This window comes from Rhyacophila brunnea, unplaced genomic scaffold (assembly GCF_057557595.1).
Source record: "Rhyacophila brunnea isolate RB1 unplaced genomic scaffold, BYU_Rbru_1.0 scaffold_19, whole genome shotgun sequence".
NCBI classification, from domain to species: Eukaryota; Metazoa; Arthropoda; class Insecta; order Trichoptera; family Rhyacophilidae; genus Rhyacophila; species Rhyacophila brunnea.
Window position 1 is genome coordinate 16,425,408 of NW_028232848.1, and position 18,108 is coordinate 16,443,515.

Below are 18,108 nucleotides of genomic sequence, written 5' to 3' on the forward strand. Positions count from 1 at the left end.
TGATATTCACTATTTTCATCAACAGATTATGGTCACCGCAATGATGATCCGGCATAATATTATAGGCAGAAACATACAAACGATTTAATTAAATAATCACCTAATGCTTAGTTATAATAACTTTCATGGTCAAATTTATGAAACATAAATTTTGAATATATAAATAAAATTATTAATGAAACTTTTACTGAATGTGTTATGTTGAGTAGGTAATATTTATTTAGGCCAATGATCACCAATTAGTGCGCAAATTCATAATATTTGTTAATGAAATTAGTGACAAATTAGCCACTAAATTTAATAAATAATTGTTTAAATTTCAATGATCCTTTTAACTGTAACAAATGCAGATTGATTTGTAAGTAACTACTCGTACCTATGTACCTATCTACCATATTGTTATTAATTATTATTGGCTTATAAATAGCGTGGACGCCATTTAAATAAAAATACAGCGCACGTGTGTGTGTGTGTGTGTGTGTGTACTGTGCACGCATGGCAGAAGTAAAATATTAACTTTTTATATTAAGTTTTATTGTTTTTGATTAAAAATAAAATGAAACCAAAAAATATGATTTAATTTAATTTCCACTTGAGATGTTAGAGTTTCCGGGTTCAAATCCGGGACGTACCCAAGGCATGTTAGTTTTTTTTATTGAAATGAAACGTTTTTACGTCTGGCACGCAAACATATCCCTGCAATCCCACTGATCTGAAACAAAAAACAGTTATGATTTTTACTCGACAAACGAAAAATTAAAGATAGCGGACGAGATTGATAACATGATAGCATGCTGCCGATTGTGCTATTTTAGCCATCGTGTGATTATTGTTTACATGTTTACATTCAAAAGTATAATAATATCTCACACAAAATACCTACATTAATTATGACTTAGCATAACAACACCATAGTTCATAATACATAATCGTCAATTTTATTTAATTGAGGATCTTGCATGAAAAGGGGAGCAGATCCAACTTTTAAAAAGTTTGGTAAATTAAAAAAAAACTGGTTAATAAATTAATCTTTATAATAATTCTTAAAAATATACATTTTCATAAAATACGGTATATTCACACGTTATAATATAGTTTTTAAGGTAAATAAATAAGTTTTAGAATTTTGGCGAATTTTGAAAGTTTCGATCTGCAACCCATTTTGCAGCAAAATGTTTAAATTTTACTATAATGTTTATTGTTATGTATAATAAAACACAATAATATTAAAAAAATTGTATTTCAAACACTATTAATCAACTCTTAAACAACTAACAATGCATTACAAAGCAATATGTACCTATAGCAAAATTATTTTGTTCGTTGCAATATGGGGGCAGGTTCTCACCTGCTCCCTTGTTACCAAACGGACCTAGGTGACAGATCCAAATTTCGCAATAACATGCTTGTTTTTTGACGGAATTGTCTGTGATACATCAAACAATAGCATATTTTTTTTGTTATATTATTGTAGGTGAAAAAAGAGTAACGGCCAAAAATTGGATCTGCCCCCTTTTAATGCAAGGTCCTCAATTGTATGCACAATACTTAATGTAGGTACCTATGTATATTTTTAATATGCATACTAACTGCCCGGAACAACAACTAACTGCCTATGTGAGCAAATATACTGTGGTGTGAGATTTGCTGCTAATAAAAAATAAAATTGGTACCTATAGTGGAAAATTCTAATTTTGGTTTTAATATTGTATAAAAATAGAATAATTAATTATATGTAGGTAAGTATATTAATAAATAAGTTCGTAATGTTTAGCTTGCCCACTCCACATAATTTTGTTAGATTTTAATAATTCCTAAATATATTCTGGACAAAAAACTTAGGCCGATAGAAAAAAAACAGTAGTTATTCTGCTGAACCAATAATATCACATTCTGCAGACATATTTGCATAATATTCCACAATAAATAATCACATATTATCCACATCGTAAACTCGTTATTTTGATGCGATGTTAGTCATTTTCTAGTAGAAATTTATTTGACTATAAAATATAATAATAGGTAGGTACCTAATGTTATAATCAAATAATTTTATCTGTCTTCTATTTTATTAGGAACCGACGTACTACCTCAAACAGCCATAAAATCAAAGTCTAGCGTGACAGTGCTAAAAATAGGTTAATATAATTCAGTTATTATAGGTTGATACAAGGTAGTAGGGTACCATAGATATCATAGGTAGTACTTACCTTTAAAAATCCATTAAAAATTTATGTTTTCCCAAAGACCATAAAATATAGAACAAAATTTATTGTCTCTTACCTCATATTATTATCTTTCCTTTATAAATGAGACAAAAAACACATCCGTGACGTTTATTATAATTGATTTACCTATCAAAATAATTATTTTTTATAGTCTGTTATTTCAAATTAATGGCGGTGGTTCTCCTACTTCCGGAGTGTGTTTATTTTATTACGTTTACTTCAGTTTTCGATTGACGGTTATCGCGAGCGGTTGGTGCTTGCCGCCTGTTGCACGAATAAGTTAGTTATGTATCAAATAAGATGATCTCTGTCAATACTGCACAAAATACAGCCTCATACACTTTTCTTAGTGTGTGACAATACCGCACAAGTGATATTTAGTTCGTGAACGCTTTTTATTTCGATTGTCATTCTACATTATAACAATAATGATCGGTGATTTGTTTTATTCAACATAACCTCTTGACAGCAAAAAACGTCAACCGGCAAAATGAGAGTTTTCAAATGGCTAAAAAGGTTAGTAATTAAATATCCAATGCGTATTTACAAAACGCGCACACAATACGATTTTGCTTATTATTATTTAACTTGTGCAAAATATTGTCTGTGATACGTACATCGCATTAATTTATAATTGTGACAATGCTCAATCGAGACCCCCATTGTTGTTGTAAAATGTCATAATTAAGCCGCTATAAAAATGTATTGTTAGTTTGAAATAAAATCGTAACATGCTGCCGATTGATTAATACTCAATACTATAAAGACATATTATTTGCAATGTTGTCTGTACGCGTGTTATTTTTGTGATTTATAATATTATCAAACCAATGGATAAAAACAGTGATGTGCTAATTTTTTAGTAGGTAATCGTGCATTTTCTCCCTCCAGTAAGTAGCAACAATAAACTTTATCGCTTTTTCTTGTATTGTTTTCGTTATCTGTGATCTAAATGTCTACATCGTTAGGATAACGGGGTTTATAATATATTATTCTGCACAATAAAACATTATTTTATATTGTTAATCTTCAAACAATTAATTGTGCGTATAAAAAACAACATAACAATAGGAACATACACTACTTCTACCTTTACGTGACCTGGCCATTATGTCATATTATCTTGCTATAGATAAGTACCTACTAATATTTTTATTTTCGAATAATTTAGATTTTCAAATCTGTTATACCTATTAGCTATTAGTATTCTAATAGTAAGGCTGATTAGTGATTGTGATTACTGGTTACCCAGGTTGCCATCTTCCGACTACGTGATGTTGGAATAAATTTAAGTAGGTACTTACCTAAATAATTTTGTAAAAATATAAGGCGACAATTTTTTTTAGATCAAACTAAATTTAGTTAGTAATCTAATTTTACATGATACATAAAAATTGGCTTCCAAAACGTTTTTTTTTTTAAATTTATTAGAACAATGACAAACGTCAGTTTTACGATTTACCTCTTGATAATCATGTACATTGTAGGTATTCATAATGTAATATTTTTTGAATACATATTTTACGGTTTGTTACGCAGCGGCCATGACACTTAAATAAAGGGGTGGCGTAAGGATTTATTCACCTGTCACTGTACTTTTCCAAATTGTCGAGTATGAAACTACCAACTCATTCCAAAACAATATTTCGCGAACTTATAAACAGGTTACAAGGAATCGAGGAGTTACGATATCGAATACAAATTCTACTTATTCGAATATTTATATTTATCTGATAACTAGATCTGTGGAGGCTCCACAGGCTTTTTTATGTCGTGACTTGTTATATTTAGTTGATGGTGCGTGTCGGCCAACAATAAATAATAGACCGAAGTGTTTTATTATTTTTATTGATCTTCTCTCGTCATTATAATACAGAATACAGATCATACGAATGCTAATTATCTACTACTTGCTAAGATATCGCTTTTTCTTATTATTATTTACTGGATTAAATCCTCTTCACACTGCGGAATGTTTTACAATGATAGGTAGTCTACTTTTTCATCAAACTGTCCCTCATGGAAATTATTCCAATCACTGAAAGCTGGATTCCATATCACTGCATACTTCACGGTCCCTAGACATTTAAAAGTTTGTGGCCGCCATCTCAAACTTATATCCTCTTCAGAAAATCTTGCTAGTAAAAACTTTCTGGTACTTGTCGGGGCCGGCCCTAGACTATTTGGCGCGCTGGTTGCCCAGCTGACTACTCATGGGCTGTCACTTATCGTGACTCATGACATGACCCAGACACTCCACCGGTTTTATTTAGAGGGTTGGAGCGGACTCTTGAGTCGGTCCGCTCCGGGACCTAATACTTGCTCCAGCTCTGCTCCGGGTAAAAAGTTTCAATAGGTGTTAGGTAAATGTTAAACAAAATAAGTAGGTAGTTTTAAAACAAGGTTTATTATTCAACATTTTCATTATTATTAATTCTATTTAACAAAATTTCCTACAGCAAATAGTTTTTCATTATCTGCCTCTTTTCACTTAGAATTAATTTTAATAGGCACTGAAAATAACCACTCGACAATTGCTTGGGTAGTGGGCATACTGGATACAACTCGACATGCCACTTGAATTCGTCTTAGTGTCAAATATAATATTTTCATTAGATTTTAAGACGAAAAACTAATAATAATAAAAAACATCCGGAGTAGTGGAGCACTACAAATTTTCGGTGCTCCGGGTAAAACCCCATTGTTCCACTGCTTCGTGCTCTTGCTCTGAGCTCCGCTCCAACGCTCTGTTTTAAAGCACAGTTTGCCAGAGTTGACGATATAGCCTCCCTCTAGGTAGGAGATGAACGAATCTGGAGAGGCATTTCTGTTTCTGTGTAGGCAGTAAGGGGCATTAACGAGCAAGTGGATAATTAAAATATATAAAAAAATAATTGCATTAACATTAATCAGCAAACTTTTGATTAGTGAGATGAATTAATCGACGATTTCAAATTCAAAAACGGATACGTATCAAAAGTTCTGGTTGCAAAAGCAGATAAGTATCCACGCGCACGTTATCCTGAATTATGTGTTTTGGTTAGATTTTTTATGCATTTGTATCATCTTATTTAGCTGAGCATCTATTTAATGCGGTCACAGGTGTTTTGATTAAAAACACGTAGGTACCTACTTACCGATTGCAAATACCTAGTGACAGTGACTGAGTAAAGGTTTCACCACGTTTCATATGCATTTACAAACCCACTACCCAAATTGAATGTAGATAAGTAGCTACATACAACTTGACTAGTGTTGCTCATAATGTGTCAACCCATCTTCATCAAAAAGTTATTGACTAAATTGTCACATAACCTTTCCTTTTAGACCATCACTGCTTACTTACAAATAAGTTACTTCTTCGGAATCTTCGTTGGTCCGACTTGCTTAGCTAAGTTATTAAACTCGCATCATCGCCATCAATCAATCTCAGTTCACTGATATTATCATACTAATTCCTAGTCCAGACCAAGGTACATCAAATCGTGAGCAAATGAACATTGTATACAAACTGTTCGAAAGTTGTATCAAAACTTCTTATTAACATTGAATAATACTACCAATGTTCATGTATTTGTGTATTCCGACCGGTTGGAAAACATTGTTTATGACATACCTACACATGATTTTCGCCTGAGTAGGCGCTCGGATTAAGTTTTAACTTTTAGACGTTGTGGCGTGTTCGAATTAATATGAAAATATTATTGTGTACGCTGGCGCATTGAAAGAAACTATTGTTTACTTATTTCAGTAAATGTAAGATATGCCACAAATTGTTGTGGTTCATTTACGGACATAATAAACAGGCTTTCATCATGGCCCCCACACAAGTGGGGGGGGTTGACAGGGCTCTAGCCTAACTTGTATTTTTAATCCAAGTAAAAATTGCATCGTACAAGGGCATATTATTTTAAAATGTTAATATATTTTAAATAAAATTGTACCGGAGGCGACTTTTTTTACTATAGAAATTTGTGATGTGTGTTATCCTCATGTATTTGGTCGATCCGCCACGCCGGGCCCCATGGCTAGAGCCATGTCAGCGCCCCTCTTTTGGGGACCATGGTCACATACCTCTGTCAATTATTAAATATTGTTTCTTATGATTTTAAATGAAGTTAAAATTAAATTTTACAAAAATGATTTATGATTGATCGTCAATATATCAAAGTATTTTTATTTTTTTATTTTTTCTCCTTTCATGTAATTATTGTCCACAGTAGGTAGTATAACTGAATTAATTATTAGCTGCCTGCTTATATTTATTTTAATTTATGTTTATTGCGAATGATAATATTATTATTTGTGAGTGATTACTTACTCACACAGCGCCACCTGCCGTTGTCACTTTTCCAGTCCAGTTATTTTGGCGATAAAATTCATTGTAAAAATAAAGGCTGGGTATTGAGCCAGGTCCGAATTTTAAATAATCATCTATTTGCTTCTTTTATTGAACACGGTATGAAAATATTCGCTTCTGTATTTACAGAGTCCGGCAGGGAATTTTATTTATTACTGTCAGTTCTTAATTAATAATTAATTATATTAATTTTTAATCCAACTCCTCTCCCGTATAATCAAAAGTAGCTATCAGAAATGTGAGTGATCAAAATCTCTAATGTAAAATTATATTATAATGGATTTAAAGTCAAATTCCATCAAGTACCTTCGGTCGATAGTATGAATAGTAATATTAAATCCTAAGCACAGGTTGAAATAAATAGAATCATTTTGCAATATCGCAACAATACAATATGATATTGATAATCATGGCCAAAATTGTAGATGGGGGGGAGCGAGATCATGATATTGTATTTTCTTACAGGGCAGCGAAAACACGTTTTGAAAAAAAAATAGTCCTACTTACTGCCAAATATTTTAAAAATTATTTCCGTGCTATGCATTCTAGTGGGTAAATTGACCAAACTTATTATTTTCAAAATATTTTTAAGAGAGTTTATTGCTAAACAATTCCTTAACATCCTCCGAAAATAATGTTAATAGACTTCGAGAAGTGAAATCTATGATCTATGTATGTATGTGTTGTGTATTACATGTCAATTAACGTTGATTGACGAAACCAGTCTTACTGCCGTATTCATACACTTTTGAACCGCATTCAACGCAGTAAGCGGTTTATCGGCCAAATAAGAAAACTATAAAAAATGCATACGTCACGAAGATGCGTACAGGAATGCGGAATACTTTAATATACGTCTAAAATGAGTTCATCACAACAAGCGTTTAGTAGGAGACTTGAAACATGCCGTTGTGCTATTCATGATGATGCTAAATGATGCTAAATGCTTGTAAAAATGTATACAGATCGTAATATTGTCAATGAGTCCGCGAAGCTGTATTGCCATATTATGGAAATATTTACTGGGTATACTTTATCATTTTGTGCATTTAGAAGTATAAAACAAATATGATTTTATAACAAATAAATTATTTAAAGTTCATGATAATTATTTATTTATAATTATTAAATTTATATGGTACCGTTTGCACATTTTTACACCTATTCACAATTTCAAAATTTTAAATTAATTATCGGGAAATTTAAATTTAAAAGTTGGTAACATTAGCCACATCATGACGCGTATTACGTCAGCGACGTGACGTCACTATTCGACAGATTTAAATTAGGTTTATGCATGCAAATTTGCAGTAAATAGCTTGAATGCAGTTTGCTGTTACATATATATGCATACGCCAAATAGTATATTATAAATGTGTATAATAATCATAATAAATTTAATAAAGATAATAATAATAATGTCTTACCACCAAGAAAGATAACACTAAAGAAAATTATTGATAATATTATGTATATAGGTCGTGTGAAAATGTGCGTAATGTATTAATTCGGCCCTGGTGTGAACGATGTGCCATTTGTTCACATTTAACGCTTTTGCTGGAAAATGTTCCGTCTCGCGTTTTGTTCTGTGAAAAAAGAGATGTCCGCGGTCAGTTTCTACGTTTGGAACTTAAATAAAGTCTTGAACTGTTTTTTCGAAGTTGGAATTTTATTTTGCCGCTTCTTTTTTTGAAATGTTTTTGTCAGTTAGAAATGGCAAGTTAGTTTGTTTCCTCGAACCGAGTTCCATGAAGTGAAATCGCAAGTTTCCGGTTTTCGAGTAAAAAAAAATGTTATTTTGTCGCGACCTATTGTTCCGATTAGTTCGATCTACCCCAGTGGGTACCCTACTTAGGCGCTGTTTCTATAATATAAAAAAATGAATTACATAAAGCAAAAATTCAGTCGCTTGTAAAATTTTCTATGAGGACTAAATAAATAAATTATTAATCAATTAGTTATTCCAACAAGAGGAAATATTACACGTTTTGACATTTCGATAGAATTGCAACAATTTTTCTCATTGCGTTCTATAATAATATCACAATATACCTAATTCAATCGCTTGTATGTATTCATTTATATACAGCACACACACCCTCCCAAAAACGTTGGCAATTGCCTTTGGGGGCGTTGGTAGGCAAGGGGACGTAGGGAAGTTCTACGCTATGTATAAGTAGCAAAATTGTATCAGTACCTACATCAGACTTTTCACCTCTACTTAAGAATCATTTGTATTTTTTTAAAGTGACTTTGTAAAATGAGGCTTTCTATATAGTACAGCGTCAGTGATCGAAAAATCGAACGATTTGTGGCCATTGCATAAAAGCATGAACCTCGAAATAATGAATCGGCATATCCTAAATGGAGGAAGTAAATTTAATTTTTCATAATTGCCTTCTGATTTTATTAATTTTGAATTTGGACCAATGACATTATTAATGGACGACGCACTCGCTAGCAAGTAAATTCGCATGTATAGGTAGACGTCACGCAATCTTCATTATGCGATATCACGCATCGGGAATTTATAGCAATATGACCTTTATTGTAATGGCGTTAGAGCAGTGTTTCTAATGTCAATGTTCATTTGAGCGAACCCGTTCGAACCGAACCATTCGGTAGACCCAACAAAAAGCATCAGGAATTTATAGCAATATCACCTTTATTGTAATGGCGTTAGAATAGATTATGCCATTCGGTAGACCCGACAATAAAGTGAGTGTCATTTTCTTTTTCAGGTGATTCGTCCATATTAATGTCATTGATTTGGACACATGTTTTATGGTATTAAAAACTAATTTGAAGTTAAACGAAATTTTGTACCATAAAACATTCTATGCAATACCTGATAATCAATAATGACATTGCTAAAATAAACATCAAATTTGTATTCAGGAGTCGGCACTATAAAATACATACCCAAAATGAAAGTTTATAAAATCAGACGGTAAAAATATGAAATTTAATTTTTCTCCGCCATTCTGAAATTTAGGGACTCCTGGGTAAATTTTGAAGCGGCTTCTTAAAAAGATCTTAAAAATGAGATTTATGGTGTGCCTATTCATGCCAAATTTAATACTTTTAGTTTAGTTCAGCTCATCTGACGGCTCGCTAGAAATCACTGCGATACCCCTCTGGGGTTCGCGAGTCATGGGTTGGGATTCCGTGCATTAGTTGTTTGAAACAAACTCGATAACTTCTCATTCAAACGTCCATACGGCAAGTACCTACACATAGTTTTCTTCCCATTATTTTAATTATTACGGTATTCATAACAACAATTTATGGCTTTGAAAACGTTTGAATGCTCTTACTGTATTTGTGGATTATCTTAATTTAATTTATTACACATGTAAATGTGCCAATATAAATAAATATGTTCGACTGACATGGACCAAAATCATGACCACTCAGAAATTACAGTAAGTAAGTACCCAGAAGCTGTTAAAATGTTTGCGTGTATTTTTTGTGATTGAGAAATCGATGATATTTTGTTTTAAAGCCATGAATTCGTTTATCAAATTTAATAAGTACCTATGTTATAGGTTGGAAATAATAATAAAATAACTTTAGTGGTTGGAATATTGTATAGATTTTAAATAGCGTTGATAGTATTAAAATTTTAATTAGGTTATAAAATTTGTTTCTGAAATGAGATTATAGAAATATGTACAACCCATCAACTATACTTAATGTATTTATCAAACTTAAGAAAACAATTTGTTCGTTTTCTAAATGAAGGTTTACTTCTATCATGCGTGCCTTGTGCACATTTTTAAACCGTTACTTTGTTAAATTTAACCCTTTTCTCGCTTCGCATCTTTCTTACCTTGGAGTGATATTATCATCATGAGCCAGGGGCGATCCACTGTTGGGTAAAAGACTCCCTTGGCTACTTCCAATCTTATTGATTCATACTTCTTAACTGCTGCGTACAACCACCGAAGCTTATGTGTTGAGGGCATCCCTGTGGTCGATTAGTACCCTTTTAGTGGGTGCCACTGACTGACTGCATTTGTCCTGTAATTGGTGACCTCTATCACATCGCGTACATACTATATTATCTGCTTCCTTATCCATTGGCTTATTTTGTGGACTTTCCGCGTTTCACCCAATATACACCTTTCCGTGCTACGTTGCGTCACTCATAATTTTTTGATTTCTCTCACATAAAGGTCCATGTTTCACATGCATATACGACCACTCACTGGTAATATTCATTAGTTGAACACTTTACGTTTAAGACAAAATGTAAGGTGACATTTGAAGATAGCAGTGTCGAAGGGTGGAGGTAGGCTGTGGAGATTCGACATACCTCCACATAATTAGGATGTCATGCCGTAGCATATTGGTTAAATGCGACGGATGGGGCGTATACCCGGGAGATGCAGGGTTCGATTCCCGGCCGGGGTGGCTTACTTTTTTCAAAAAAGATTTTTTCTATTTGGTTATAATATACTCTCTCAGAAAGTGTTTTAATAAATTATATATTATTTACTTATTAGTTTTCGCGTACAGTTTGGAAAACACTGCTAATCAATCAACACATCGCTAATGAATGTTGATAATCGTTAGTACCTACCTACATAAATCGTTAAATGAAAGTAAAATGAACGTAAAATTAAAATATTTAAATGAAGGAAAATTATATCAATATTGCTTTGTGACAGATTTGAAATAAACGCCATCGCACCGATTCCATACATCTTTATAAAAAACCATTGATCTTTTCAAATGCGATAAACAGTGTTTTTCTGACACCCTTAGAAGTGACAATACCATGCATGGAAATTAAATTTTACATCCTTTGCAATACGGGTGATATTCGGGAACTCGTAATAACGCATTATACATACAAGGGAATATTATATAAGATGATATTCGTAAAAGAGATAACTATATCTTGCTGTGCTTTTCTGTCGTTGGTACAGTTTCAAATTGATCAATGTAAAAAACATAATATGTACTTATTAAAAGACAATATCTCAATTAAACGGCAATGTCGTGTATATGTACCAAATGAGTTAAATATTTTGGTGTACTGATATAGTTAGGTTCTGCACTCTGCCTGACTATAGATGCGCAGGTAATGAATTGACTAATGAGCATGGCATGGCGATGTACCAAAACCGTGCCCAATCTTGATCAAAACAGTCCATGGGATGGGCGTTGATTGAATCGGAGCCGCAGAAGACCGCAACGATCGGGGAGAGACGGGTCGAGGAGGTTGTATCTGTTCGAATCGGTTTGCCGGCGATTGTCGGGTCGCCTGCGAGTACTTATTGCATGTCGCCGGAAGCACGCTCGCCTGCACATCATTCTGCTCTCGTGTACGCGCTACCTCCCGCTCAGCTCTCCGAACAGTACACCTGTGCACAACTCAAGAATTCACTAGGGCCTGTCAAAGCGTAATGTCGCACTCGGATAATAAATCGAGAGCAACAATCACGGAATCGTTAATCGAAATAAAATATATTTTTCGGCCGTACCTAATCATCATTTATGGCACTACCACTCTTGGCTGGTTTTGGCCTCCTTCAAAAACTTCCATCGTCCAGAACGATTCAGTTGCATTGGCCGTTAATTCTTCAATTTTTCCGTAGCACAGTCCAGCCATCTCAGTTTGACCTCTGGGTCTTCTCTCGTTCTCAGGGGTTGCGTACATAGCCCACCCTGCTAGAAACTCCTCCGGCATTCTTTGCACGTGGCCGATGAGGCGCGGTCTCTGCATTTTCGTATGACACTTGATGTTTCGAAAATGAACAAAAAAATGTACTTAATTGTTTACTAACGCTAATATTGAAAAAACCAATGTTTATCCCCCAATTGATTGAAGACGATGTTTTTGACAGTCGTCCAGCGTTTGATAATATAAATAAATCAGAAATATACATACTACTTAATATATATATTTTTTAATATTGTTAAAAATATAATGCCGGACAGGACCACGGCCCCCACATCCTGAAGCGGGCCCTCAGGCCACGATATTTGACGGCCCCCCAACGTATCGCTAAGGTTAAGGGCAGTGTAATGTTCTATAGTAGTGTTTTCCAATAGATATTCCGTGGAATTCCGTGTATTTTTTTATGTGAAAATGAAAATAAAGGGTATGCCGTGTATTTTTAGCGATTTTTGGTATTTTAAATAAATCAACTTGAATATTGTCGGCACTCAGCATCATATTATGAATCACTGATTGATCGTGACCCTTTTTTGTGATAGCCAAGTTACATGGGACCCTTCGCCATGTTGGATAAATAATCATTTTTAATAGTCAGGAAACACACTAAATATAATTATAAAATGCAATTCTATCTGGCCCCGCAGGCGACTTTTTTTTACTATTAGAGCTTATAAATGTACGATATGTTTATCTCACTTAACTGGTTGACCTGCTACGCCGGGCCCCCAGGCTAAAGCTCTGTCAGCCCCCCCTTTGTGGGGGCCATGGACAGGACACCAACCTGCATCTATCGGATTCCGACCAATGTGCTTTCCCAACTTTGTCACCTTATCTAATAATTACGAGGATATTAACTAACAGTTACGCAGCTTAAGCGCTTCTCAAATTTCGCTAATATTGGCGACTGTTTTTGTGGTTTGAATCAAGGTGCCAATAAAAAGTACCTACCTACTAGCCTCCATCAGGACCTCTCCACATTTAAGTGTTAACTTTCTAATAATTTAATAAACTTTTTTATTCAACGAATAATTCACTTAGAAAACGGCGTCGGTATAGGGTTGCCGTGCGGACAATAGTGCGCGCGGATATATTTACAGGAGCTTCTTTAAAAAACCATTACTAAACTTAACATTGATTTTAAAGAAAATTAATAAACACTGTACCATGTATCTAATTAATGAGTAGATGCCTATAGCACCATGTGATTTTTATATTTTTTCATACCTCATTAATGCAGCAATAATTAAGTAAACATAGAAATGGGAAATAACTTGAATTAAAATAATATATTGTCTACGATCAATTTTCATTGAACCTAAGGATTTCTCATTAAATCGACAGCATTATTAAGCTAAATTTTATGCTTAATAATGATACACCCATCGTTATAGATGAGGACTTTTCTAAGGTATTCATTAAATTTATTAAATACTGAAGACTGCAACATCACCCACCCATTGAAACTCGGATTAAAGCAATATAATTATAAGATAAAAATAACTCTTTATATACAACGTTTTTAAATTTTCTGTTGAATCATATAAATTTGGCTTGAGTAGCTTAAACGATCAAAAAAAATTGTACTTGATAGAAATAATACTGAAATGTCATTTTGACATGTCGTATTGATTTTAATAGTAACGCACGTATATATTAATAATTTAGTTGCTAGGACCCCAGAAACAGCAACCAATAATGGTGTCGTAATAACTTTTCATACAAAACAGAATTAACTGAAAATGAATTCAATTCTACTTAAAGATGGCTAAAAGTATTTAAAAAATGCATTGGCATCGTGTTCTGATATATTCTAGTTTCAAATGTCTAGCTGGTCGGGAAGTTAGTTAAAAATCGATTACAAGATTTGTACCGGACAAAGAACCACCGGACAATTAAGAATACGAGCTAAGAAAAACGTTGTAAAAATGAAATTCTATATAGCTAACGTAACAATCCTTAAAACAATATAATATATTATGTACCTACTTATTAAAATAAATTATGAGACAGTAGGTATATTTTATGAGGTTGCCAATTTTTTTCTGTTTATAGGTACACCGCTTTAGAATAGCAAAATCGAATGACTTAAAATACATTTTAATTTATTAGATAATCCTATTTAACTGGTCAACTACTAGCGGAAGGATTTCGTTGTGATAGTTGGTGAACACAACACATGGTTGAAAAGTACTTAAACAACAAGACTTAGAAACAAAAACTCTCGTACGGACCTGTACAGTGCGGAGGTCGGAGGTATCTTAGCAGACTTTTTACGAAGATTACTTTGTCGTCACTCAACTCTTGGGTTCAGCCCTGTATACAAATATACATTGTTTTAAGAAACACTATGTAAATTTTTCCTTACGAAATTTCCTATTCCAGTACGTATTGTTAATATTAATTAATTTACCTACGTGTATTCATACCATTGTATAGTATTATGTAACCCATTCATCGAAAACAATTAATTATGCTAGCTTTTCTGATACTCGGACTTGCTTAAATTCATCATCATCATCGGCTAGGGTTGATCTACTGATGGATGAAGGTCTCCCGTTGCTCATTCCACTCTACTCGGTTTTGGAGTTCGTCGATCCAGTGAGTTTTAGGGAATCACTGGGGTAGTTTAGTGCCCCAGTACCACCACTGTATGTCTGCTGTCCACTTATCGTACAATATGTCCGACCTATTTATAGTAGTATTATACACGTGGGTTTTGGATCTCTCTTATATTGAGAGTCCATATTTCACATGCATACCTGATCACTGATCGCACAAACTGATGGAACATTTTACGCTTTAGTCTGCGCGCCCAATAATACCGTCCATGATTGCGTTTTTATATAAGGATACCCCTTCATTCCCCGCGCAGGCATATCGCGCCGACTAACTTTTCTACATTTACTACGGCGGAAAGGTCAACAGGCGAGTGGGGGTCGTACATACCGTTCGGTGGTTTATGTTGGCGCAGACGGTTAGGCACAATGGGAGGTCAATTTGAAGATACTATTCAGGCGTCCAAATGCGCTCCATGTCAGTTTGGTGCTGCGAGCAAGCTCGATGACGAGGAAGTATGAATTTATCTCCGTCAATTGACATTAAATATCCAAGATATACGTATTTGATCATTTTTTGGGTCATCAAAGCAGCTTATTATTACCCTCGTTTCGAGACATAAACCTACTTCGTAGCTTTCATTTGCAAGCTCCTGCATCCTATCCTGGACGTCTTTTCGGTCTTTCAAAGTCAACATTGTCGTTTTTACATCATTCTGTGTTTATTTTACTATTATTCTCGCAGACATCGCCGTTTTATCAAAGTTTTTAAAATAGTTTTTTTTTAAATAATTGTACATTTTATTTGCAATATTATGTCATATTATATATATTTGGCCCTATTGTTGGTACCTGATATGCATATGCATGCTATAAAGTTAATTAATTTTGCATATCATATGACGAATATGGTGGGTTACTAGTTTATTGGACTTCTAGCGCATATCTCCGTGCACATCCATATAACGGATATGTATATGAATACGTGCACCAATTCCAAAGATGTCTGCAAAAATTATGTCATAAACTGCATGACAAAAAAAAAATATTTTTTATAAATCGAAATATCTATAAACTAGAAATAATACTTTCACTAATGCCACAACGTTCGCCTCTAAGTGCGCGAGTCGTGGGTTCGAATTCTAATTCATGGATTGTTTTGTTTTTTTCTAGTGAAACTTTTTTATGCCCTATAATTCTCCTCTGATCGAGTCTGATGAAAAACCGCCATGACTTAATCGATAAACGAAATAAAAACCGAAGGCAACGAGTCGTATTTAAATCCAAGCACCACCAGATTAGCAAGCGCGCACACCGCGGTAGCGCTTTTCCGAGCTTCATATAAGTGACATTTTTTTTAGTTATGTATGCGCATACAATTATTCGTGGAATAAGAGATAGTGTTTTTTTAAGTATTGGCATGCGCAAGTACGTTAAGACTAAATTACAAGAGATCCTGACGCCGGTTAGGGATAAAGTTAGCCACATATTTACTGGTTGGTACCAACCACAAAACCCGGTAGCCAATATGCATGAAATTTGAAAAACGTTTCATTCGTATGACTATTAATTAATTTAATCGAAATGACGTAGGGTGCCGGTGGCTAAATTCTTAAAACACATTTGTCGGAATCTGGTGGATGCAGACTCGAGTCCCGCCCGTTACCATATCTTTTTTCAAGATTACTTATGAGGTGTTTCTGAATTATGTTAGTGTGATAAATATGAGTTTCCTTCTTTGATGGTATAGAAGATAACTACATATTATTTTAGACGCAAACCACCAATAAATTACTGATTTTAAAAGTATTAGTCGGTGTTAGTATTAACAATATATAATTTGACAGTATAATAATATTCCAATTTTAAATAAGTATTTTTTCGAACAAAAATTCCATCTGGATTAAAATAGGTCGAAAATTATATGCAATTTTCTATGTTCTAGAACGGAGAGCAACGCAAAAAGTTTCACATGGCACATGTATTTTCAATCTATATTTGGATCGAGTGCATGAATCGAATCTGAGCGAATGGCTAAGAATCATTTCTCGTAAAAAAGACATTGCGTTGCAGCGCCAACTAAAAAAATATCTATTGTTATGTAGAATTCTTGTATGCGCTAACTCAAAAAATAAAGCAATAAGTTAACCTATAAGGAGATTAACTACTTAGCGATTTTCATTGTCATTGTCACGCACTGTGACTACGATACTCGGTTCAATTTATTTCTCTACACCTGTCGCCGCAGAGGGCATCCAACACCTGCCGGTTTAGTCAGTGAACCTCTCCCTCCGTACATTGCCTCTCCTCTGTTTTTAGTTACGTATAACTACCTCCCAACTTTCAACGGATAAATTATACGATACAATAAAATAGGTAATTTGGATATTATACTGCTATGTAAAACAAGAGTAATTACGTATTATCAAAAGGTATTAAATTTTCAATATTATAAAAAATCGCACCTGTCGATAATGTCATTCCTAGAAGATCATGAAGATAGTTAAGTAATAAGCATGCTTTCCATCCACCACATAATATAACATCTTTTCTAGCGTATAAGAACAAAAAGCGTCCTTTAGACTTAGAGCTTCGCTGGGTACGCCTAAGGAAGAACTTACTTTGCTGGGAAATAGCGTAGGGCAGGGATAGCAAATGTGATTTGATCGGCGTGCCAAAATAAGCCGATTTTTTTAATTCGTGGCGCGTGCTATTCCTTTTTAGTTGTACACGTGATAAACCAAATATATTGAATATTAAATCATACTTACTGAATATAAAAAAAATCAATTGAGTACATTGGTAACTATATCGTTTATTGAATAAATAAAAAAATGATACACATAAAATGATAGAAAATAAGTAAAAATAAAAACATTTAATAACACACTAATTTTTGTTTGAGACTTTTTGTTACATGTTATTTGCGAGACTTTTTATATCATGCTGATAATATGTCGTTGATTGCAAATTGATACATGCTGCTGAAGCTTACTTTGTCAACCCATTTCAAGTCTTCGAATGTACACGATTTAATAGGTATATAAAAAATACTTTCACATGAGTACGTGGAAGAAAAAATGGTCAACAACGAGATTGGTAGTTTTTAAACAGCTGATATAAAAGTATCAGGCGTGCTTTTCCATGTTTTTAATATTATGTTTTCAATTTGGTATTCTGATTCATCAATTTGAGAAAGCCGATGACATTCCAATTTTTCAATACATTTTAAGATTTTTTTTTGTGCATAAACGTTTTGAATAATAAAAAATAAAA

At 33.7% G+C, this 18,108-nt stretch overlaps 1 protein-coding gene across 1 annotated transcript in view; it reads left to right on the forward strand.

Moving 5' to 3' along the window:
- Positions 1-2,449: 2,449 nt before the first annotated feature.
- Positions 2,450-18,108, forward strand: part of LOC147072778 (uncharacterized) — a 69,253-nt gene continuing 53,594 nt past the window's right edge. Inside the window, exon 1 of the mRNA XM_085945818.1 lies at positions 2,450-2,744. Coding sequence (XP_085801944.1) covers positions 2,719-2,744 — 26 coding nt within the window. The 5' untranslated portion in view covers positions 2,450-2,718. The remainder of the gene's footprint in view (positions 2,745-18,108) is intronic.